The sequence below is a fragment of the Salmo salar genome, chromosome ssa12, assembly GCF_905237065.1.
Source record: "Salmo salar chromosome ssa12, Ssal_v3.1, whole genome shotgun sequence".
NCBI classification, from domain to species: Eukaryota; Metazoa; Chordata; class Actinopteri; order Salmoniformes; family Salmonidae; genus Salmo; species Salmo salar.
This window is the reverse complement of record NC_059453.1, coordinates 34,589,619-34,615,838: the sequence shown is the minus strand read 5'-3', so window position 1 is coordinate 34,615,838 and position 26,220 is coordinate 34,589,619. Positions and strand designations below refer to the sequence as shown.

Sequence of the window (26,220 nt, the reverse complement as noted above, 5' to 3'; positions counted from 1 at the left end):
AAATGGCTGTCTAGCAATGATCAACCAACTTGACAATACTTGAAGAACTTTAAAAAGAATAATGCTTACATTTTGTACAATCCAGGTGTGCAAAGCTCTTAGATACTTACCCAGAAAGACTCACAGCTGTAATCACTGCCAAAGGTGATTCTAACATGTATTTACTCAGGAGTGTGAATACTTATGTAAATTAATATGTATGTATTTCATAAAATATCTATTCAATCCATTTTCAATTCAGGCTGTAACAAGAAAATGTGGAATAAGTCAAGGGGTGAATACTTTCTGAAGGCACTGTAATTTCTACCAGCATGTCATGTGCAACTAGAGGTGAAAAAAACCCTCTAGATCACCTTTACTCCACACACAGAAACACATACAAAGCTCTCCCTCGCTCAAACAGGAAGTACCAGTGACGTGCTCAAAACGGAAGTGGTCCGATGAAGCGGATGCTAAGCTACAGGACAGTTTCGCTTGCACAGACTGGAATATGTTCAGGGATTCATTAGATGGCATTGAGAGGTACACCACATCAGTCACCAGCTTCATTAATAAGTGCATTGACGACGTCGTACCCACAGTGACCGTATGCACATATCCCAACCAAAAGCCATGTATTATAGGCAACATTCGCACTGAGGTAAAGGCTAGAGCTGGAGACTAATCCGCACGCTTATTAGAAATCCCGCTACGCCCTTCAAACCATTAAACAGGCAAAGCGTCAATACAGGATTAAAATCGAATCCTACTAAACCACCTCTGATGCTGGTCGGGTGTGGCAGGGCTTGCAAACTATCACGGATGACAAAGGGAAACTGACCAGTGACGCGAGCCTACCAGATGAGCTAAATGCCTTCTACGCTCACTGAGGCAAGCAACACTGAACCATCCAATGAGAGCACCAGCTTTCCTGGACGACTGTGTGATCACGCTCTCCGTAGTGGATGTGAGTAAGACCTTTAAACAGGTTAACATTCACAAGGCCAGACGGATTGCCATGACGCGTACTCAGAGCATGCGCTGACCAGCTCACAAGTGACTACATTGCACATTTTCAACCTCTCCCTGACTGTAATACCTGCATATTACCATAGTCCCTGTGCCTAAGAACACTTGAGGTAACCTGCCTAAATGACTATCGCCCCGTAGCAGTCACATCTGTAGCCATGAAATGCTTTGAAAGGCTGGTCATGGTCCACACACACACACCCCAACACAGTCGTGAAGAGGGCACAACAACGCCTCTTGCCCCTCAGGAGGCTGAAAAGATTTGGCATGAGCCTTCAGATCCTCAAAAGGTTCTACAGCTGCACCATTGAGAGCATCTGGATTGGCTGCATCACCGCTTGGTATGGCAACTGCTTGGCATCTGACCGCAAGGCACTACAGTACATGACTGGGGCAGAGCTCCCTGCCATCCAGGACCTCCATACCAGGCAGTGTCAGAAGGCCCTAAAAACTGTCAGACTCCAGCCACCCAAAGACTGTTCAGGAACCAACAGGACCCTGAACAGCTTCTACCCCAAGCCATAAGACTGATAAATAGTTAAATAGTCCAGATAATTATTTGGACTATTTAACTATCTGCATTGCCCCTTTTTTGCACTAACTTTGTCTCATCACATATGCTGCCGCTACTGTTAATTATCATCTGTCACTTTATTCCTAGTTATATGTACAAATCTACCTGCATTACCTTGTGCCCCTGCACATGGACCCAGTACTGGTACCCTGTGTATATAGCCAAGTTACTGTTACTCATGTGTATTTATTATTTCACTTTTAGTCTACACCCGTTGTTCACAAACATGTGACGATTAAAATGATTTGACATACACTCAAGCAGAAGCCACTCGCATTCTTGTTCTCTGCAGCCTTCATTCTAAACATGACCACAGTTACACAGCATACCCATGCATCCGTGAATGTACCAACTCATTCTTTTGAGGCAATTCATCTGCCTTCTAATTCGGTCTTATTTAGGATCACTGCCGACAACGACGATAATGTCACAAGTATTTATGGCGACCACGTGTTACATTTCAAAGACAGAGCACCACCGGGTATTTATAAATCACGTTGCTTTATTTCAAATCAGCGGTAGGCAGTTATGCTATGAACAAAAACAAAGAAAAAGAGAAAAAAAAAGCTACCAAAAATAAGATCCAGCTACAATAACAGCACTTGGCACTGGATGACCTTTTGTCAAAAAATAAAATTATACATACACAATTGTGTAAGTGCCTGCAATATACATATGAAAACCAAAAAAAAGGAAAACCTTAAATACCATCTTTTATGTGGTCTCCATGTCTACCGACACCCAAATTGTTATTAATATTACAAATGTTCAACACCCCCAACAAATCCCCACCCCCAATAACACCTGATCTCAAAAAAAATGTATCTTCACTGGAGCTGAGACTATAGAGTTCCTACTGGTCTCAGAGTGACTTCCTCTTTAAAACAGGTTACGGTTCAGTACGCGCTTAACAACTGGTCCTAGGTCTGATGTATTGTTGAGCTCACAATGGTTAAGGATAGGCCTGGGATAGATATCCTAGACCTGTTGTTGGAGGGCAAACTAACCCAGACCTTAAAAACCGGATGACTCGTGAGTCCAACAGCCGTGATGAGGACGACACGTCCTCACTCTTTACGAGAAAACACGTGAGTAATGCACTGCAAAAGAAAATACACAAAAACGTACAAATAACATGTCTGACAAAACGAAAGGCAAAACCTCTTCTCCTCCAAAAGGAAAGCGCATCAGCAAAATAAATGTGAATGCAAAACGTGACTTCAAAGAAAAGGCTGAGCAGTCCTCATTGGAATTGTATGCATGGCAAATATTTTGCCATCAGTGGAATGAAATGCCTTTAATTAAATCGTGAGGGAAGGCCAACCGTTTATTTTTGTCATCATCACATCCCCCTTACGACAACAGACTGTTTAGATATGGGAGTCGGACAAGTGGGCAGGTGGACCCTGTGAGAAGGAGAAACATGCCCCAAAAACCACCTGCCCTCTAACCAACCATCATCCCCGGACCTCCCAACGTTAAAACAACCTTAAATTAACCTCAGGGATAAACAGAGTGTGTACCCATTCGTTACGAGGGTCTCAAGAGGAACAAGCAATCCCCCTGCTGATTAAGACTGGACAAAAGACGAAGATAAGCAGAAGGGTGGATTTAAGAAGGGCAGCTTGCCTTTGATGGGGGCCCCTTGTGTACCCCGTGCCCACAACACAGGGGAATCCAACACCCCCCCAAAAATGAATCCTTAATAATAATTGACTTCACCATTGGGATCGTGTTTTGACCGAATAAGTTGGGCAACATGATTTAAACTATTCCCAGGAGACGCGTTGTTAAGCACCTCATCTATCTCCTCCCACCTCCCCAACCCCACCTAACCCCATCAGTCTGTCCCAACATGCCCTTGGAGAGAGTGAGTGAGCGAATCTGGGACAGGTGGTAAAAACAGATGACCGCGTCGCGAAGATGAGGTGAGCGATAGATGGATATCAAGTGGAGGACGTGGCGGAGACGGAGGGCGGGAGAGAAGACCAAGGCCGCATCCCAAATTGCACCCTATTCCCTAGATAGTGCACTACTTTTAACCAGACCCCATAGGCTAGTGCACTAAGGGAATAGGGTGCCATTTCAGATTTAGCCCAGACATGTGCATCTTGGAGGGGGTTTATCTGACGGTGACCCCTAGCTTCTCCAGGACACGCATCCCCTTCTCCTGGTACTCCTCCCTCGTCAGCCAGAAGTTGTCCTTGTCCTTCATGATGTCGGCCAGCACGGCCCCGCCCAGGAACACCATGTGCTTGCGCCGAGGGGGGTCCTCGATGCGGATCTTGAATTTCTGCACACGAGCAGGAAAGACAAAATAGAAGATAAGGAGAAGAAAGGAAGAGTGTGAGAAGAATGTTGGTGTCTGTTAACAACCTTAACTAAAAATAGGTGTGAAATCGTCTAATAATTACATGAACTGAACCAGCAGGCCTGTCATTGAAAATGCTGAAATGGATATTGTTGCCAAATTGAGCAACCAGTGTGTAAAGGAATGAGTGAGGAACAATGAGACATTATATTTTAATTTTGTTGTCGAGCACATGATTTAAACATGGTCCCATGATGAAGACAGCTCATTCTCAGTGTTTGAAGAAGCACATTGGTTGTGTTGTGTACACCATTTCAATTTAGGGCAACACCGCCTCCTGGTGGCTAAGAAAATTGATTGTTAAATGGCTGTTAGTCGTTGTCTATCTGTTAAAAGCCAAACATTGGACAGTAAAACCTGCACTAAAAACAGCAACAATAAAATATATGACATGTACTTAAAGCAAGCTACTTCAAAGTAAAGACATAAATGGCGTTCCGTGTCTGTCCTCACCGAGAGCTTATCCACGTCTCCCTTCAGCACGCGCTCCAGGTAGAGCTGCTTGAGCTCACGCTCCAGTCGAGAGGGAAGGCCGGGGTACATGGTGGAGCCCCCCGACAGCACTATGTGTTTGTAGAACTCAGACCTGTGGAGAGAAGGAGAAGACGTTTAGAGAGGAGAGAAGACCTGGAGGAAAGATGAGGAATGGAGAGAAATAACAAAGGTGAATAAGAATGGTCACATGGAGAGGAAAAGAGAACATTCTGCCACAATGTGTTTGTAGAATTCAGCCCTGAGGAGAGAAGGTGAGGATGTTTAGGGGAGAGAAAAAGGGATGTAGAGAATAGATGAAAAAATACAATATGGAGAAGAAAAAAAAGCAATTCATCTAGGACTGATCCCATTTAGTCGACAGGCTGCTGGTCAACTGAGATTTTTGTCAAGCAGTAGCAAAAAAAAAGTGTATAGAAATAAGAATCATGGTGAATAAGACACCTGTCTGAGTGGAATGATCCATTGTGGAGGCTGAAATTGTATACATTAGTGCGCTGCTGAATTTGCACCTTTTCCTAGACCATGTTTCTATGGCGCAGCGGTCTAAGGCACTGCATCTCAGCGCTAGAGGCATCAATACAGACCCTGGTTCGATTCCAGGCTGTATCCCAACCGGCTGTGACTGGGAGTCCCATAGGGCGGCGCACAATTGGCCCAGCGTCGTCCGGGTTAGGGTTTGGCCGTCATTGTAAATAAGAATTTGTTCTTAACTGACTTGCCTAGTTAAATAAAGGTTAAATAAATAAATAAAAACATTTGCAAAGTTAACCAGCATATTGGTGTTGAGAACAATGGGGCAGAGGCAGCAGCGGAGTTAAGAGACGAGAAAACAGCCCTTGCCTTAATTGTCTAAGAAAAGTGAGGAGAGGGGAAACAAACTTAATTAGGTCTATAATCAATAGCCTAACTGTAAAAATGTGCCTGGCTTTATAAATCATCCATATACACTACCAGTCCAAAGTTTGGACACACCGACTCCTTCAAGACTTTTTCTTTATTTCTACATTATAGAATAGTTGCCTGCACTCATTGCCTGCATCCGTAATGGGTCACTGTCAAACGCTCTCTAAAACACTTCAGCAGCAGGCCTTTCTAATCGACCTGGTCGGGGTATCCTGGAAGGATATTGACCTCATCCGTCAGTAGAGGATGCCTGGTTATTCTTTAAAAGTGCCCTCCTCATCATCTTAAATAAGCATGCTCCATTCAAAAAAATGTTAAACCAGGAACAGATATAGCCCTTGGGTCTCTCCAAACCTGACTGCCCTTGACCAGCACAAAAACATCCTGTTGCTTTCTGCATTAGCATCGAATAGCCCCCACGATATGCAACTTTTCAGGGAAGTTAGGAACCAATATACACAGTCAGTTAGGAAAGCTAAGGCTAGCTTTTTCAAGCAGAAATGTTCACCCTGTAGCACAAACTCAAAAAAGTTCTGGGACACTGTAAAGCCCATGGAGAATAAGAGCACCTCCTCCCAGCTGCCCACTGCACTGAGGCTAGGAAACACTGTCACCTCCGATTAATCCACTATAATTAAGAATTTCAATAAGCATTTTTCTACGGCTGGCCATGCTTTCCACCTGGCTACCCCTACCAACAGCCCTCCACCCCCCCACAGCAACACACCCATGCCTCCCCCACTTCTCCTTCACCCAAATCCAGATAGCTGATGTTCTGAAAGAACTGCAAAATCTGGACCCCTACAAATCAGCCGGGCTAGAGAATCTGGACCCTCTCTTTCTAAAATGATCTGCCGAAATTGTTGCAACCCCTATTACTAGCCTGTTCAACCTCTTTCGTATTTTCTGAGATTCCCATAGAATGGAAGGCTGCCGCGGTCAACCCCCTCTTCAAAGGGGGAGACACTCTAGAACCAAACTGCTACAGACCTAAGTCTATTCTACCCTGCCTTTCTAAGGTCTTCGAAAGCCAAGTTAAACAGATTACCGACCATTTCGAATCCCACCGTACCATCTCTGCTGTCTGGTTTCAGAGCTGGTCATGGGTGCACCTCAGCCACGCTCAAGGTCCTAAACAATATAACCGCCATCGATAAGAGACATTACTGTACAGCCGTATTCATCGACCCGGCTAAGGCTTTCGACTCTGTCAATCACAACATTCTTATTGGCAGACTCAACAGCCTTGGTTTCTCAAATGATTGCCTCGCCTGGTTCACCAACTACTTCTCAGACAGAGTTCAGTGTGTCAAATCGGAGGGCCTGTTGTCCGGGCCTCTGGTAGTCTCTATGGTGGTGCCACAGGGTTCAATTCTCAGGCTGACTCTTTTCTCTGTATACATCAATGATGTCGCTCTAGCTGCTGGTGATTCTCTGATCCACCTCTATGCAGACGACACCATTCTGTATACCTCTGGCCCTTCTTTGGACACTGTGTTAACTAACCTCCAGATGAGCTTCAATGCCATACAACTCTCCTTCCATGGCCTCCAACTGCTCTTAAATGCAAGTAAAACTAAATGCATGCTCTTCAACCGATCGCTGCCCGCATCTGCCCGCCCGTCCAGCATCACTACTCTGGACGGTTCTGACTTGGAATATGTGGACAACTTCAAATACCTAGGTGTCTGGATAGACTAAACTCTCCTTCCAGACTCACATTAAACATCTCCAATCCATAATTAAATCTAGAATGGCTTCCTATTTCACAACAAAGCATCCTTCACTCATGCTGCCAAACATACCCTCGTAAAACTGACTATCCTACCGATCCTCGACTTCGGCGATGTCATTTACAAAATAGCCTCCAACACTCTACTCAACAAATTGGATGCAGTCTATCACAGTGCCATCCGTTTTGTCACCAAAGCCTCATATACTACCCACCACTGCGACCAGTATGCCCTCGTTGGCTGGCCCTCGCTTCATACTTGTCACCAAACCCACTGGCTCCAGGTCATTTACAAGTCTCTGCTAGGTAAAGCCTCGCCTTAGCTCACTGGTCACCATAGCAGCACCCACCCGTAGCATGTGCTCCAGCAGGTATATCTCACTGGTCACCCCAAAGCCAATTCTTCCTTTGGCCGCCTTGCCTTCCAGTTCTCTGCTGCCAATGACTGGAACAAACTGCAAAAATCTCTGAAGCTGGAGAGTCTTACCTCCCTCACTCACTAGCTTTAAGCACCAGCTGTCAGAGCAGCTCACAGATCACTGCACATAGCCCATCTGTAAATAGCCCATCCAATCTACCTCATCCCCATACTGTATTTATTTATTCATCCTGCTCCTTTGTGTTTGTTTATTCCATGTGTAACTCTGTGTTGTTGTATGTGTCGAACTGCTTTGCTTTATCTTGGCCAGGTCGCAGTTGCAAATGAGAACTTGTTCTCAACTAGACTACCGGTTTAAATAAAGGTGAAATAAAAATAAAATAGTTAAGACATCAAAACTATGAAATAACACATACGGAATCATGTAGTAACCACACAAAAAAGTATTAAATCAAAATATATTTTATATTTGAGATATTTCAAATAGCCACCCTTTGCCCTGATGACAGCTTTGCACACTCTTGGCATTCTCTCAACCAGCTTCATGAGGTAGTCATCTCGAATGCCTTTCCAACAGTTCCCACATATGCCGAGTACTTGTTGGCTGCTTTTCCTTCACTCTGCCGTCCAACTCATCCCAAACAATCTCAATTGGGTTGAGGTCGGGTGATTGTGGAGGCCAGGTCATCTGATGCAGCACTCCATCACTCTCCTTCTTGGTCAAATAGCCCTTACACAGCCTGGAGGTGTGTTTTGAGTCATTTACCTGTTGAAAAACAAAATGATAGTCCCACTAAGCACAAACCAGATGGGATGGCGTATCACTGTAGAATGCTGTGGTAGCCATGCTGGTTAAGTGTGCCTTGAATTCTAAATAGAAATCAGACAGTGTCACCAGCAAAGCACCCCCATACCCCCTCCTCCATGCTTCACGGTGGGAACCACACATGCGGAGATCATTTGTTCCCCTACTCTGCGTCTCACAAAGACATGGCGGTTGGAACCAAAAATCTCAAATTTGGACTCAGACCAAAGGACAGATTTCCACCGGTCTAATGTCCATTGCTCATGTTTCTTGGCCCAAGCAAGTCTCTTCTTATTATTGGTGTCCTTTAGTAGTGGTTTCTTTGCAGAAATCCGACGATGAAGGCCTGATTCACATAGTCTCCTCTGAGCAGTTGATGTTGAGATGTGTCTGTTACTTGAACTCTGTGAAGCATTTATTTGGGCTGCAATCTGTAATGCAGTTAATTGCCAATTTCTAAGGCTGGTAACTAATGAACTTACCCTCAGCAGCAGAGGTAACTCTGGGTCTTCCTTTCCTGTGGCGGTCCTCATGAGAGCCAGTTTCATCATAGCACGTGATGGCCTTTGCAACTGCACTTGAAGAAACGGTCAAAGTCCTTGAAATGTTACAGATTGACTGAGCTTCATGTCTTAAAGTAACGGACTGTCGCTTCTCTTTGCTTATTTGAGCTGTTCTTGCCATAATCTGGACGTGGTCTTTAACCAAATAGGGCCATCTTCTGTATACCACCCCTACCTTGTCACAACACAACTGATTGGCTCAAACGCAACTTCTTCAGGATTGGTGGGTCCCCTGCAGGACGGTTGAGCTAACGTAGGCTAATGCGATTAGCATGAGGTTGTAAGTAACAAGAACATTTCCCAGGACATAGACATATCTGATATTGGCAGAAAGTTTAAATTCTTGTTAATCTAACTGCACTGTCCAATTTACAGTAGCTATTACAGTGAAAGAATACCATGCTATTGTTTGAGGAGAGTGCACAGTTTTGAACATGAAAAGTTATTAATAAACAAATTAGGCACATTTGGGCAGTTTTGACACAACTTTGAACAGAAATGCAATGGTTCATTGGATCAGTCTGAAACTTTGCACATACACTGCTGCCTCCTAGTGGACAAAATCTAAATTGTGCCTGGGCTGGAATAATACATTATGGTCTTTCTGTTGCATTTCAAAGATGGTACAAAAAAAATGGTTGTTTTTTTTATTTTGAATATCTTTTACCAGATCTATTGTTTTATTCTCCTACATTCCTTTCACATTTCCACAAACTTTAAAGTGTTTCCTTTCAAATGGTACCAAGAATATGCATATCCTTGCTTCAGGCAGTTAGATTTGGGTATGTCATTTTAGGCGAAACTGTAAAAAAGGGGCCGATCCTTAAGAGGTTTTTAACAAGGAAAGAAATTCCACAAATTAACAAGACACACATGTTAATTGAAATGCATTCCAGGTGACTAGATCATGAAGCTGGTTGAGAGAATGAAGAGTGCGCAAAGGTGTCATCAGGGCAAAGGGTGGCTAGAACAGACGACTCTTGGTCGACCAAGATTTTTTATTTTTTTTTTGGGGACAGCCCAGATTTCATCACAGCACTGCAAAGTGACAACCAGTGACTGACCTTTGAAGGGTTTTGCCTATGCAGTTCTACACCATCACTCTGCTCAAGAGCATCCACTCAAAGTCTATAACTTTAACTAATGAAATGGCAAAAGGAGACGTGAAAGGGAAGGAAAGAGGTTTGGAAATTACTAGTTCACTAGTAAGTAGGGGGAGTCTGTCATGGAGTTACCTGGTGTCGATGTCTGCTGCATTGATGGTGTTGAAGAGGAGCTCTGCCACCCCGACTCCCTCCACGTTGATGAGGTGGGGTTGGAACAGAGCCTCGGGGGCCTCGAACCGCTCCCCTCCCACCTTGATCATCCTCCCGTCGGGGAGCTGGGGACACAGAAAGGGGAACAACATTCACACATCGGAAAGCATTTAGTTGACATGAAGACAGGACTGATGGCTTTCTTCTGCTAGAACACTGCTAGGGAAATATGAAGGCAATGCTAGGCTAGAGATGGACAATAGACAATGTTTGGAACTGGCAACGTTAAGTAAGAGTCTTTCTCCCTCTGGTCAGATGGAGCCGGCTGACAGACAGTAGGCCTTTTACAGAGCGTGGCGGAACACTATGTGGGAGGGAGCATAAAGGGTCCTTTGACGGCTCCAGTCTGGAGTCCAGAGGAGGAAACAGACACCAGGTCAGCACGTGGCGTGGGAGTCTGGGTCGTACAGGAAATGATGTCACGCCCATGGATGGGGAGGGGGGAGTAGTTTCTTCAACGCTACAGTAGTGCTCTTGTTCCATCCTCTGTCCTCCGCCTCTCCCTCTAGGATTTGGGCAAGGAAACAGAGGTGCGCCGCCGCCCACCACACACATGGAAAATTCCGTCCACTCCCTCTACATCACAGGGACTCGCGGTTCCTTCGTGGTTCACCGCCAACCCCTACCGGCCATCGAACCTGGGTTGCGCAGGGATTTGTGCAAAGTAACCTGGGGGCATCCAGAGCTTGGTTCAAGAGCTCTTCTCACACTAAATATGGCTTCTACTGTTCTAAAATTATAACCTGATTGGTATGATACATTATGTCCACAAGGAGGCAGTATTACCATATAGCCAGGCCTCAAATACAGAGGAATTCTATTATTCTCAGTGTAAAATGGTGTCACCCTTACCAGGCAAGACTAAGTAGAATATGATGTAGTGTTTGGGGTAATGCATTATAAAAAAAGTTATGCATTGCATAAATGAGATTACTTTTGTAAGTAACTTTTTAAGTAACTTTTTTATTGGGTAATATTATTACAGTTACTGTCAAACAACGTGTGCATTACTTCCAGAATCATTTCTCTTCCGGTACCGGGCGCGTTTCCCTTGATCCGATCTCAAATTGTTTCCTCAAATGTAATTCTCGAGCAAGCAGGGAAAGGCTGTTTGGAGAAATGTCATGGCAGCTGCTGTCCATAGAAATATATAGAGGGTGCACCTCTGATATTTGCCTTTGATCACTTATGTGATCAAAAATCCTATAGAGGCTTTCCCGTCTAGTGACAAACGTGCCTTCTATACATCTCTGTACAAGCGGCTCGAGAGAAAGATTTTGAATGAAAAGACAGGAAATCTGTACAGATGTTTGGCTTACAGTATATATGGCTAATTAAGCAGCCCATATATAGCTCAGCACTTGTCGACTAGCACAGGAAAGCAGCGCCACAGATGAAAGGAATAACTAGTGATCAAACCTGAGTTCGTAAGTAGCCCATCTTTTGTAGAGCGCACAAGGCTCACCTTGCGCCACCCGACAGTCAAGCAAACAATTAGATTTTTAAATTTTTTTCATGAAAGTAACAAATATAACGTGTTACTTTACACACAAAGTAATATCATAACCCGTTACTTTTGTTAAATGTTTCTAGTAAAATTACTTTTTCAAGTAACTAGTCCCAACGCTGATCTGGTGTGCTGTTTAGATGACAAAGCAGGGTCGGGCTCAGAATGCACAAAACAACGAGAAAATACTTTCACTGAAACAAGGTTGTACTACCTAAACTTGTACAATAAGAACTGAAAGTGTAGGACTCAACCAGGATAATGACCGTGTAGGACTGTGTTACTGACCGTGTAGGACTGTGTTACTGACCGTGTAGGACTGTGTTACTGACCGTGTAGGACTGTGTTACTGACCGTGTAGGACTGTGTTACTGACCGTGTAGGACTGTGTTACTGACCGTGTAGGACTGTGTTACTGACCGTGTAGGACTCAACCAGCACGGTGGTCTCCAGCGCCAGCTTCTGCTCCTGCTCGATGTTGTAGCCCACGTAGCACAGCTTCTCCTTCATCATGCGCACAGTCTCAAAGTCCGCCGAGTGGTTGAAGGCGTAGCCCCTCAGCAACAGCAGCTGGATAAAGGTCAGAGGTAAGTGATGTGTTTGGTTGGTTTGCAGATCTCAGTTGTAAAGGACTGCAAAACTAATTTAAAGACTCCCAATACTCTTTAAATCGTCACCTTTAATGATAATGAACAGGTGTGGTTTACAGTCGACTGCTTTCCACTAGCAAGTCAGACATACTCATGAGGGAATCAACCCCTAGTTAGTTCCCCCTAGGCTCTTGCGTAGATTTGAAAGAATTAGGCTAGATAGTTCTAAATATATATGGTAGTAGCTCCAATGGGCAAGGTGCAATGTCCATCAGTGCGTTATTCAGTCTTCTCATATCTACACATGCCTAGGGGCTAGGAGGAGTTTCTGGACAGGACATTCTAAGACAGTCACGTGTGGGAAACGAAGGTGTACCTTGATGAGGTAGCGTGTGATGTCCCTTCCTGCAATGTCCAGGCGTCTGGTCAGGTGGGGCAGGGAGAAGCCTTCGTACACGGGGCAGATGTGGGTGACGCCGTCACCAGAGTCCACCACCACACCCGTCAGGAGACCTAAAAAACAAATCCCACAGCAGTGCCAACAGAATAGGGCCAGTGAGAAAACACATCCACCGTTTCCAAAGCCCATATCGACATTATAGACCATTTCTGTCATTACTCGTTTGAAATGGAAAGCTTTTTATGAATTGTTATTACCGATTTCTTGGTGTCAAGAGTTTAACTTCATAATATATTGGTTCAATATCAAACAAATGCATGGGCCAATGAAAGTATAGAACAACAAGAAGTATACAGCTATGTATTCAACTACGTACTGCTGCATATTCAGCTCTCGTCCTGCCACTGAAAGGGCCACACATTAGCACAGCCCGTTTCATCCCTCATTCCACAGCTGTGCTTATTTCTCTCACCAGAGAAAGACCGACGTTACAAATACAAGCAGTACAGTACAAATGGAAGCACTTTGTAACTACTAACTAATAACCATTTTAAAATGTAAAGTAAATATCTGGTACTTTCTGTACCGGAAAATAAAGTATAATCCCAAAATAATTGTTGCTACCATGGTAGAAACGTAGCAAAAGCAAATTACCGGGTATAATGTCCTACATTCCTCCACGTGTTCTGAAAGGTACTTTAAATTGCAATTCGTTGGAGTGAAATCTCAGGTACCCAGTGCTCTTCACTGGTTTTGGGTGTCCTACCTTCCTTCCAGTGGCCTTGTTTTGTTTTAAAGAACCTACCTTGAGCATAGAGTGTGAGCACAGCTTGGATGGCTATGTAAACCCCAGAGAACTGGTACGTCTCAAACATCACCTAGGAAAGAGGTAGGGAGTGCGAGAGTATGTCACTGGAATGTGTAGTTACTGCAACAAAACAATCTGTACATTTATAGTTAAACCGTAACTTAGCATCTTGCTAATGCAAATTAGCTTTGTTTTGGCAAGCTAGGAAAACCGCAACAAATCTAACCTCAACTCAAAGGAATAGACCTCCATGTTCAGAAACCTGAAGTTTAAACGGGTGAAAAGGACTTATTCTCAAAGAACTTAGCCATGGCTGGCCACCCCACAGAGGACAGCCTGAATCATTAATAACAGTGGCTCTGACTGACTCCCACTGAGGAGCTGTCGCCAGGCAGCAGACCTGGGTTCAAATAGCATTTCAAGTCTTTCAAATACTTTAGCTGTGATTGATTGACCTGACCTGCCACAACGGAAGCAATGGAGTAGTCCCAAAAGTGCAATGTCCACCCATGTGAAACTCCAGACAAGCTCAATCAAACTAAGTGTTTGAAAGAGTTCAAATACTTGTTGAACCCAGGTCTGCCAGGCAGCGTTGCTGCCTTAGTCACAATGACTGGCAAGTTGCAACTCCAAGATAAACCTCCTTATCAGGAGCGCTACTGCCTCCTCAGCACAGAGCATCACTGTTATGACTGATGAATCATTTAAGATCCACAATAGAAGCTTATAAAAGGCCGTATAAGAGATCTCCTCCAGCCGTTCCGGGTACACTCCAGAATACACACTTTCAAAACTAAAGCATGTTAATGAAATTGTCATCTGACAACGTATTTAGTAGTCGTGAGTTAACAAAAAGAAACACTTAAAAAACGTATACGCACCTCAATGATCTTCTCGCGGTTCTTGGTTGGGTTCATGGGAGGCTCGGTGAGCAGGATCTTGCAGTTGCGCGAGTCGATGTTGAGCTTCTCGGGACCAAAGGTGTAGTCCCACAGGTGCTTCATGTCATCCCAGTTCCTCACGATGCCGTTCTCCATGGGGTAGTTCACCTCCAGCATGGAGCGCAGCTCACTCGCCTCATCCCCCACCATCAGGTCCTGGGGAGGGAGGTGATAAAGATCTGAGTTTATCAGACCAGGGTCAAAACCAGGGCGTGACTTTTAAAATGAACCCGCGGTTTAGGAGGGACCCCAATAGTGCAGTAGCCACTGAATATTACTGCATAGAAAAGTTGCAGTGTCCATAGAAAAGTTGCAGTGTCCACCAGCCAAGTCATTGACATACCACGGCAACAAACCGACTGTCACAGTGTCAATGCCGACTGACCACTGCTATACAACAAAAAGAGGAGGATGGATAGCTCTGGGTAAGAAGGTAACAATGTCACAAAAGGACATCCACCATCTTAAAAATGCTCTACAGAACAAACTTAAAGAACTTCCCTAAAAAGGACATTTGCATGCCACAATAAAAAAGTCAAACATCACTTATTATAGTTGCAGTCAACATCTAGACATTCTTGCTTTTAGTGATCTGACGATACGTTCAGCCCTGCTCCAGAGAGCAGGCAATATTAGATAGAGATTCCAGCCATGCAGTCAGAGCACACTGTTAGTAGAACGGAATACATTTGGTTAATTGGGATGCAGATCCTATTGAAAATGTCTAGAACCTATGGTATAGGCAAACCCAGAATAGGCCTGACTGTCTACCGCCCAACAAACAGGTCACTCATATTGGCAGAGAGCTGCATGGGCAAACTCATGCTCAATGTGGTAGTTTTTTATGCTATGCGGAGGAGGCTTGCAAGTTTATTTTAATATGAGAAGCTACAGCAGACAACAATGTTCCCCTTCTCATGATGATCTCTCTACTATTGATATCAATCCAAAATGAAATCTAGAATTGGCTTCCTATTTCGCAACAAAGCCTCCTTCACTCATGCTGCCAAACATAACCCACGTAAAACTGACTATCCTTCCGATCCTTGACTTCGGCGATGTCATTTACAAAATAGCCTCCAACACTAATCAGCAAACTGGATGCAGTCTATCACAGTGCCATCCGTTTTGTCACCATAGCCCCGAATTCATTTGAATTCCATGCTGTCACAGTTACCAGCCCTTTCAAGCTTAACATCCTTATCATTTATCGCCCTCCAGGTTCCCTTGGAGAGTTCATCAATGAGCTTGACGCCTTGATAAGTTCCTTTCCTGAGGATGGCTCACCTCTCACAGTTCTGGGTGACTTTAACCTCCCCACGTCTACCTTTGACTCATTCCTCTCTGCCTCCTCCTTTCCACTCCTCTCCTCTTTTGACCTCACCCTCTCACCTTCCCCCCCCACTCACAAGGCAGGCAATACGCTTGACCTCATCTTTACTAGATGCTGTTCTTCCACTAATCTCATTGCAACTCCCCTCCAAGTCTCCGACCACTACCTTGTATCCTTTTCCCTCTCGCTCTCATCCAACACTTCTCACTCTGCCCCTACTCGGATGGTATTGCGCCGTCCCAACCTTCGCTCTCTCTCTCCCGCTACTCTCTCCTCTTCCATCCTATCATCTCTTCCCTCTGCTCAAACCTTCTCCAACCTATCTCCTGATTCTGCCTCCTCAACCCTCCTCTCCTCCCTCTCTGCATCCTTTGATTTCCTCTGTCCCCTATCCTCCAGGCCGGCTCGGTCCTCCCCTCCTGCTCCGTGGCTCGACGACTCACTGCGAGCTCACAGAACAGGGCTCCGGGCAGCCGAGCGGAAATGGAGGAAAACTCGCCTCCCTGCGGACCTGGCATCCTTTCACTCCCTCCTCTCTACATTTTCCTCTTCTGTCTCTGCTGCTAAAGCCACTTTCTACCACTCTAACTTCCAAGCATCTGCCTCTAACCCTAGGAAGCTCTTTGCTACCTTCTCCTCCCTCCTGAATCCTCCTCCCCCTCCCCCCCCCCCTCCTCCCTCTCTGCGGATGACTTCGTCAACCATTTTGAAAAGAAGGTTGACGACATCCGATCCTCGTTTGCTAAGTCTAACGACACCGCTGGTCCTGCTCACACGGCCCTACCCTGTGCTTTGACCTCTTTCTCCCCTCTCTCTCCAGATGAAATCTCGCGTCTTGTGACGGCCGGCCGCCCAACAACCTGCCCACTTGACCCTATCCCCTCCTCTCTTCTCCAGACCATTTCCGGAGACCTTCTCCCCTACCTCACCTCGCTCATCAACTCATCCTTGACCGCTGGCTACGTCCCTTCCGTCTTCAAGAGAGCGAGAGTTGCACCCCTTCTGAAAAAACCTACACTCGATCCCTCCGATGTCAACAACTACAGACCAGTATCCCTTCTTTTCTCTCCAAAACTCTTGAACGTGCCGTCCTTGGCCAGCTCTCTTGCTATCTCTCTCAGAATGACCTTCTTGATCCTAATCAGTCAGGTTTCAAGACTGGGCATTCAACTGAGACTGCTCTTCTCTGTGTCACGGAGGCTCTCCGCACTGCTAAAGCTAACTCTCTCTCCTCTGCTCTCATCCTCCTAGACCCATCTGCTGCCTTTGATACTGTGAACCATCAGATCCTCCTCTCCACCCTCTCCGACCTGGGCATCTCCGGCGCGGCCCACGCTTGGATTGCGTCCTACCTGACAGGTCGCTCCTACCAGGTGGCGTGGCGAGAATCTGTCTCCGCACCAAGTGCTCTCACCACTGGTGTCCCCCAGGGCTCTGTTCTAGGCCCTCTCCTATTCTCGCTATACACCAAGTCACTTGGCTCTGTCATATCCTCACATGGTCGCTCATATCATTGCTATGCAGATGACACACAATTAATCTTCTCCTTTCCCCGTTCTGACAACCAGGTGGCGAATCGCAACTCTGCATGTCTGGCAGACATATCAGTGTGGATGACGGATCACCACCTCAAGCTGAACCTCGGCAAGACGGAGCTGCTCTTCCTCCCGGGGAAGGACTGCCCGTTCCATGATCTCGCCATCACGGTTGACAATTCCCTTGTGTCCTCCTCCCAGAGTGCTAAGAGCCTCGGCGTCACCCTGGACAACACCCTTTCGTTCTCCACTAACATCAAGGCGGTGACCCGATCCTGTAGGTTCATGCTCTACAACATTTGCAGAGTACGACCCTGCCTCACACAGGAAGCGGCGCAGGTCCTAATCCAGGCACTTGTCATCTCCCGTCTGGATTACTGCAACTCGTTGTTGGCTGGGCTCCCTGCTTGTGCCATTAAACCCCTACAACTCATCCAGAACGCCGCAGCCCGTCTGGTGTTCAACCTTCCCAAGTTCTCTCACGTCACCCCGCTCCTCCGCTCTCTCCACTGGCTTCCAGTCGAAGCTCGCATCCGCTACAAGACCATGGTGCTTGCCTATGGAGCTGTGAGGGGAACGGCACCTCCGTACCTTCAGGCTCTGATCAGGCCCTACACCCAAACAAGGGCACTGCGTTCATCCACCTCTGGCCTGCTCGCCTCCCTACCTCTGAGGAAGCACAGTTCCCGCTCAGCCCAGTCAAAACTGTTCGCTGCTCTGGCACCCCAATGGTGGAACAAGCTCCCTCACGACGCCAGGACAGCGGAGTCAATCACCAAATCCGGAGACACCTGAAACCCCACCTCTTTAAGGAATACCTGGGATAGGATAAAGTAATCCTTCTAACCCCCCCTTAAAAGATTTAGATGCACTATTGTAAAGTGGTTGTTCCACTGGATATTATAAGGTGAATGCACCAATTTGTAAGTCGCTCTGGATAAGAGCGTCTGCTAAATGACTTAAATGTAAATCAGAAGTTTACATACACCTTAGCCAAATACATTTAAACTCAGTTTCACAATTCCTGACATTTAATCCTAGTAAAAATTCCCTGTCCTAGGTCAGTTAGGATCACCACTATTTTAAGAATGTGAAATGTCAGAATAATAGGAGAGAGAATGATTTATTTCAGCTTTTATTTCTTTCATCACATTCCCAGTGGGTCAGAAGTTTACATGCACTCAATTAATATTTGGTTGCATTGCCTTTAAATTGTTTAACTTGGGTCAAACATTCCGGGTAGCCTTCCTCAAGCTTCCCGCAATAAGTTGGGTGAATTTTGGCCCATTCCTCCTGACAGAACTGGTGTACCCGAGTCAGGTTTTTAGGCCTCCTTGCTCCCACACGCTTTTTCAGTTCTGCCCACAAATGTTCTATAGGATTGAGATCAGGGCTTTGTGATGGCCACTCCAATACCTTGACTTTGTTGTCCTTGAGCCATTTTGCCACAACTTTGGAAGTATGCTTGCGGTCATTGTCCATTTGGAAGACCCAATTTGTGACCAAGCTTTAACTTCCTGACTGATGTCTTTAGATGTTGCTTCAATATATCCACAATTTTCCATCCTCATGATGCCATCTATTTAGTGAAGTGCACCAGTCCCTCCTGCAGCAAAGCACCCCAAACAACATGATGCTGCCACCCCAGTGCTTCACGGTTGGGATGGTAATCTTCGGCTTGCAAGCCTCCCCCTTTTTCCTCCAAACATAACTATGGTCATTATGGCCAAACAGTTCTATTTTTTTTGTTTCATCAGACCAGAGGACATTTCTCCAAAAAGTACAATCTTTGTCCCCATGTGCAGTTGCAAACCGTAGTCTGGCTTTTTTATGGCGATTTTGGAGCAGTGGCTTCTTCCTTGCTGAGTGGCCTTTCAGGTTATGTCGATATAGGACTCGTTTTACTGTGGATATAGATACTTTGGTACCCGTTTCCTCCAGCATCTTCATAAGGTCCTTTGCTGTTGTTCTGGGATTGATTTGCACTTTCAAACCAAAGTATGTTAATCTCTAGGAGAAAGAACGCGTCTCCTTCCTGAGCGGTATGATGGCTGCGTGGTCCCATTGTGTTTATACATGCGTACTATTGCTTGTACAGATGAACGTGGTACCTTCAGGCGTTTGGAAATTGCTCCCAAGGATGAACCAGACTTGTGGAGGGCTACAATTCATTTTCTGAGGTCTTGGCTGATTTCTTTTGATTTCCCCATGATGTCAAGCAAAGAGGCACTGAGTTTGAAGGTAGGCCTTGAAATACATCCACAGGTACACCTCCAAGTGACTCAAATGATGTCAATTAGCCTATCAGAAACTTCTAAAGCCATTACATCATTTTCTGGAATTGTCCAAGCTGTTTAAAGGCAGTCAACTTAGTGTATGTAAACTTCTGACCCACTGGAATTGTGATACAGTTAATAAGTTAAATAATCTGTCTGTAAACAATTGCTGGAAATCTTACTTGTGTCATGCAAAGTAGATGTCCTAACCGACTTGCCAAAACTATAGTTTGTTAACAAGAAATTTGTGGAGTGGTTGAAAAACGAGTTTTAATGACTCCAAGCTAAGTGTATGTAAACTTCCGACTTCAACTGTACTACCCACCATTGCGACCTGTATGCTCTCGTTGGCTGGTCCTCGCTACATATTCATTGCCAAATCCACTGGCTCCAGGTCATCTATAAGTCTTTGCCTGGTAAAGCTCCACCTTATCTCAGCTCACTGGTCACCATAGCAACACCCACCCGTAGCACGCGCTCCAGCAGGTATATTTCACTGGTCATCCCCAAAGCCAACACCTCCTTTGGCCGCCTTTCATTCCAGTTCTCTGCTGCCAATGACTGAATCTTACAGGCAGGGTTATATCCTGCCTGTTTGGCCCTGTCCGGGGGTATCATCGGATGGGGCCACAGTGTCTTCTGATCCCTCCTGTCTCAGCCTCCAGTATTTATGCTGCAGTAGTTATGTGTCGGGGGGCTAGGGTCAGTCTGTTACATCTGGAGTATTTCTCTTGTCTTATCCGGTGTCCTGTGTGTATTTAAATATGCTCTCTCTAATTCTCTCTTTCTCTCTTTCTGTCTTTCTCTCGGAGGACCTGAGCCCTAGGACCATGCCTCAGGACTACCTGGTATGATGACTCCTTGCTGTCCCCAGTCCACCTGGCCGTGCTGCTGCTCCAGTTTCAACTGTTCTGCCTGCGGCTATGGAACCCTGACCTGTTCACCGGACGTGCTTGTTGCACCCTCGACAACTACTATGATTATTATTATTTGACCATGCTGGTCATTTATGAACATTTTAACATTTTAACATTTTGACCATGTTCTGTTATAATATCCACCCTGCACAGCCAGAAGAGGACTGGCCACCCCTCATAGCCTGGTTCCTCTCTAGGTTTCTTCCTAGGTTTTTGGCCTTTCTAGGGAGTTTTTCCTAGGGAGTTTTTCCTAGCCACCGTGCTTCTTTCACATGCTTTGCTTGCTGTTTGGGGTTTTAGGCTGGGTTTCTGTACAGCACTTTGAGAATATCAGCTGATGTACGAAGGGCTATATAAAAATAAATTTGATTTGATTTGATTTGAAACTAATTGCAAAAATCACTGAAGTTAGAGACATATCTACTTCACTAACTTCAAGCATCGGCTGTCAGAGCAGCTTACCGATCGCTGCAGCTGTACACAGCCCATCTGTAAATAGCCCATCCAACCAACTACCTACCTACCTCATCCCCATATTAGTTTTTTTCTGCTCTTTTGCACACCAGTATTTCTACTTGCACATCCTCATCTGCACATCTATCACTCCAGTGTTAATTGCTAAATTGTAATTACTTCGCCACTATGGCCTATTTATTGCCTTACCTCCTTCGCACACACTGTATACAGATTTTCTATTTTGTTATTGCCTTACCTCCTTCGCACACACTGTATACAGATTTTCTATTTTGTTATTGACTGTACATTTGTTTATCCCATGTGTTGCAGCAGGTAGCCCAGTGGTTAGAGCGTGGGACTAGTAATCGTAAGGTTGCTAGATCGAATCCCCGAGCTGACAAGGTAAACATTTGTTGTTCTGCCCCTGAACAAGGCAGTTAACCCACTGTTCCTAGGCCGTCATTGTAAATAAGAATTTGTTCTTAACTGACTTGCCTAGTTAAATAAAGGTAAAATAAAATAACTGTTGTTTTTGGCACACTGCTTTGCTTTATCTTGGCCAGGTCGCAGTTGTAAATGACAACTTGTTCTCAACTGGCCTACCTGGTTAAATAAAGGTGAAATAAAAATAAATGTAAAAACAAAATCTATGTACACAAGACCATGAATGTTTGTCAGTGTTCAGACCACAGTATTTAACATGTTGATTTGTAAAAAAACTACAAAGGTTAAAACAGTTTGTAAGGTTAGCCAGAACACCATTTCATCACAGAAAACCGGGGAAAGAGTAGTAGAGGGGGAATGAGGAAGCAATGCCAAACAATTGACAGATAAAAAGAAAAGGACCATTCTTGTCGGAGAGATGACGAGTGCAGCCATTTCACTGTCCGAGCAGAGAGCAGGGGCCCATGAAACTGCAAACATACACACTTACCATCTTTCTGTTATTCTACCTCAACAGGAAAAAAGGAGGAGAGGTGGGAGGAAGAGAGGGATGAAGCAGAGGGTCAGAAGATGGAACAGAGAGAGAAGAGGACAGAGGAGCCAAGGACAGAGGTGAATCAGTGCATGTCCTACAAAAACCACCCATCCGCTCATATAACGCTGCAACGTTATCAAAGGTGATTGTTAATGTGTAACGCCCTGATAGCAAGACTAGGTGCGACATCTAGGCTAAATCAACAAATAATGCGCTACGCCCCAAATGGCATCCTATTCCCTATGCAGTGCACTACTTTGATCAGGGCCCATAGGGTTAAACTATGTAGGGTATAGGGAGCCATTTGGGACGCAGCAAGCAATGGTAAATATTAGCCTCTTGTTTCCCATAGGGACCAATGTGTTGGATTGTTGGATTTCCAGAGGACACTCAATGGAGGAAATACTTTTTTTAAACTCTCCAATACTGTGAAAAACTAAACTCAAAGGGCCGGTTTCCCAAACACAGATTAAGGCTAGTCCTGGACTAAAGCATGGTCAATTAAGAATCTCCATTGAAATAGCTTCTTTGTCCAGGATAAGTGTCAGGAAAATTGCTTCAACAAGTTCACAGTGGAGGAACTAAGCAAAATGTAATCTAACAAAGTAGTGTAAATCAAGCGATGTGCTCCATTCCCCCGCTAGGTCTACATGTTATGAAAAATAAAAACTTAGAACCATGGTCTGCTCCACAAATCATTACAGCCATTTCAGAACTTCCCTAAATCTCCACAAATAAGAAAACGTCATATTCACAAGGGCTATGAAGAAGTTAGCCTAGCGGTTAAGAGTGTTGGGCCAGTAACGGCAGGGGGCGGCAGGTAGCCTCGTGGGGCGGCAGGTAGCCTCGTGGGGCGGCAGGTAGCCTCGTGGGGCGGCAGGTAGCCTCGTGGGGCGGCAGGTAGCCTCGTGGGGCGGCAGGTAGCCTCGTGGGGCGGCAGGTAGCCTAGCGGTTAGAGTGTTGGACTAGTAACCGAAAGGTTGCAAGATCGAATCCCCGAGCTGACAAGGTAAAAATCTGTCGTTCTGCCCCTGAACAAGGCAGTTAACTCACTATTCCTAGGCCATTATTGAAAATAAGAATGTTCTTAACTGACTTGCCTAGTTAAATAAAAAAGGTAAAATAATTAAAAATAAAATAACCAAAAAGGTTACTGGTTTGAATCCGAGCTGGCAAGGTAGGAAAAAAACTGCAGTTTGGCCCTTGAGCAAGGCAGTTAACCACCTCGATGACGTTGATTAAGCCAGCCCCCCCGCACCTCTGTGATTCAGAGGGGGTTGGGTTAAAAGCAGAAAACAAATTTCAGTTGAACGCATTCAATTTTGCAACTGACTCGGTATCCCCTTTCCCCAGATGATAGGTACAAATGACAAAACAGGACCCATTTTACAAAGTATTCTGTATTACACTCAACACACATACTAATACCTATTTCAGACAGAATTCACAGTATGTTACCTGTTAAAAAAAATTATGCAATGTTTATTTGACCCCCTTCGAAACAGGTTTTTACCACTTTCTTGAGTAAATACTAAAGACATATTTTTGTCTAGATATCAAAGGGATTTAACACTCCTGTGAAGTAAACAAGTTAGGTTACCTTGATCTCAATGTTTCCCACTTTAGCTGTGGAGCGAATGATTGGCCTGCCAACCAATGCAGGGAAAATGTGCTCTGGGAAGTTGGAGCCTGCATAGCCACACTTCACAAACTAGGATTAAAGGGAGAGACAAGAGGCACGGTCAGTGACAAACATTATTTTTGGTAAATAACATAGAACATAAATACATTTTCATAGCACACAGAAGGACAATATTAATAATAGGCCTATAGCCAAATACTAGAAATTGGATCAAAGCATTTAGCCCAGACTCCTTTAAAAGAAAACCTTTTAGTCCATTAACTCTGACATAACCTAGCCTGATAATGCAGTAATGCACTTCACTTGTCTTATTTATTAGGCAGAAGTTAGAGCCTTCTCTACTTTCTGAGTCACATGGTGCTGTTTGAGTTGCTACTAGGTACAGATTTAGGATCAGCTTGCCCTCCCCAAATCCTAACCATTAGTGGTGGAAATGCACAACTGACAAAAGACCAGCCCCAGCAACTCCACCCTACTTTGTTTGTGAACACTCTCAGAAGGGTTACAGTGAAAGTTACAGCATTGGTAGTGTTATCATCCCACAATCACTACCTGACGTGCAGCATGCTTAGGAAGTCACGTAGAGAACCTATGCAGGGAATTTCATTCAAACCTGTTAGGTTGTACGGCGTTTGCTTCAAGGAGTAGCCTAGCGCTTGAATCGATACGAGCGCTTTTCCCATGTATGTTTAAAATCCATTTGGGCTTTCTTTAGGCCTACATAATGATAAATGACAATCTTCCTTCTTTCACTTACGTTACATAAATGACCACATTTCATTCTCAACCTTCCGGTATGAAGAATAAAAGAAGTGTACGACATGCATCATCAAGTAGACATGACATCATCAGCTCGGAGAGGAAGGGGTTACTCAAAGACAAGAATAAAGACAGAAGGTAGGCTACAGCATGTCCCACTTACACTCTCCGAGCTATGAATAGCTATCAGGCTGTTTTATTCACAGTGTGAAAACAAAGTCTGTAAGCAGCATAGTTTCTTTGCGGTAGGTAGCTGGAGAAAGACTGAGTCAGCTAACCACTAAATGGAACAGGAAAAAAAATAAGTAAACAGCATAAATAGACAGATGAATGAATAGTCTGGATAAATACTAAGGTAAAATGTTGGAGGTGAAAACTGCTTTAACTGTAATTTATTTGTCCATTTTAACCGGATGACTCATGTTTACAAACATATTTTACAAGAAAGTTGCAATAGATCTGATAACTCCTTACATGGAAGAATGGTTTCTGACTTCCTCACTGTACAAGAACGAGGCATGCGCATTATCTACTGCTCGAGACAAGTTTAGTTGGTTAACTCGCCTTGTTCAACAGTTGGTAGCAATACTTTAACCGTGATACTTGTTTGTTGCTGCCTGGTTTAGTAAAACTATATGTGTAAATCCTCATCCATTTACTCAACAGACAATGCAGCAGTGTAAAACACTTGTTACAAGTTCAAAGAAGTTTCGGTGAGGGCGGGGCTACAGATGCTGGATCATCATTCTTTGTGACCACCACCAAATAGTATCTAACAATTTGGAGTTACTGAATAAAACGCAATAGAGCACGTCATTTCCTTGCCCAATTCATTTCAATTAACAATGACGCTTGCAACTTCTTACAGAGAGCCCTCATCTTGTTAGTTTGAGCTAACAATCAAATTGAAGCAAGGGATGGAAATGTAGGGTAATGATGTCTGACGAAGAAATAAAAGATATAGCTACATGTGGCAGAACACGACATTTAAGTGTTCTCTGGAGCATGCTATGAAACAATAAGACCGATTTGTAACGTTGAATGCTAGCTATTGAGCTTGCTGGCCAGCCACCTAACTAGCTCGAGACGATTGGAGTTCGCAATGTCAGCACGAGCAGCCGCGATAACAATACTTAAGGCTACTCCCACTGATTCACGAATTCGAGTAAACAATCGGTACTCTAAACATTCCACCGAACGGTGTTAACCTTGCCACCTCTAATTGACAGATGCACTAACCTCAATTAATGCATAACTAATTGACAAGCTGACAGAAATTCATTTGACTACCCACCCAGACCGTGGCTACACAACAAGCTAGCAATGAAACGAGCTACTTCCTGTTCCTCCCCATCTCGTCTCTGCCAAAATGCACAGCACAAAAGCCGGAACGCTCATAATTTGACGATAGAACACGGTCTGTTTGTAAACTTACCCCGGTCCCATTGTCGCAAACCACCACTTTCCTTCCCTGGCTGTCCATTTTCTCGGAATACAGAAACCAGCAGCCCTCCTTTGCACAACTTTCTTCAGCAAGGCGGAAAACACCACCCCGGCTCTAGCAAAAGGCTTCTTCCGGAATGTATGACACATGCCCATATTACTCACACACCTATCAGGGTAGAGATAGCAAAGAAATTCAGCCAATAACATATGGCAACGCCTTTCCATACACGTTTCTATTCGATAACCACAATGATTGACAGTGTCGTGTCAATCAGAATTTTGAAATATCCGTAATGCAAGCTTTATCAATACATTTAGGTGCTGCCCGGTGGGCCAACGCCGAAAACAGTTAAGTTGATCGATCTATGTCGAGGGAGGAGCAGATTTGTTTTTACATGACAATTAAATATTCTTATGATTACTGTAAGATTTGTTGGAACCTTCAATTCTTGCACATTTTCTCAGAAAAAAAGTATATTTCAACC

The 26,220-nt window shown here is 44.7% G+C and overlaps 1 protein-coding gene across 1 annotated transcript; it reads right to left on the bottom strand.

Annotated features, from left to right (window-relative positions):
- Positions 1-2,064: 2,064 nt before the first annotated feature.
- LOC106564849 (actin-related protein 2-A) lies at positions 2,065-25,877 on the bottom strand. Its single transcript, XM_045691287.1, has 9 exons — positions 25,725-25,877; positions 23,489-23,599; positions 14,333-14,548; positions 13,449-13,521; positions 12,620-12,756; positions 12,074-12,223; positions 10,066-10,211; positions 4,407-4,539; positions 2,065-3,875 (listed from the first exon to the last, which is right to left on the bottom strand). The coding sequence occupies exons 1-9, from the start codon at positions 25,770-25,772 to the stop codon at positions 3,705-3,707; spliced, it is 1,185 nt and encodes a 394-aa protein (XP_045547243.1). The 5' UTR covers positions 25,773-25,877; the 3' UTR covers positions 2,065-3,704.
- Between the last annotated feature and the right edge of the window lie 343 nt (positions 25,878-26,220).

Excerpts from the sequence above, each read along its gene's own strand:
- LOC106564849 (XM_045691287.1), bottom strand. The coding sequence starts at position 25,772 with ATGGACAGCCAGGGAAGGAAAGTGGTGGTTTGCGACAATGGGACCGGG. Across the intron at positions 10,212-12,073 it reads TGCTGGTTGAGTCCTACACG|CTCCCCGACGGGAGGATGAT; the intron begins GTCAGTAACACA and ends CTGTGTCCCCAG. Across the intron at positions 4,540-10,065 it reads GCAGCAGACATCGACACCAG|GTCTGAGTTCTACAAACACA; the intron begins GTAACTCCATGA and ends TTCTCTCCACAG.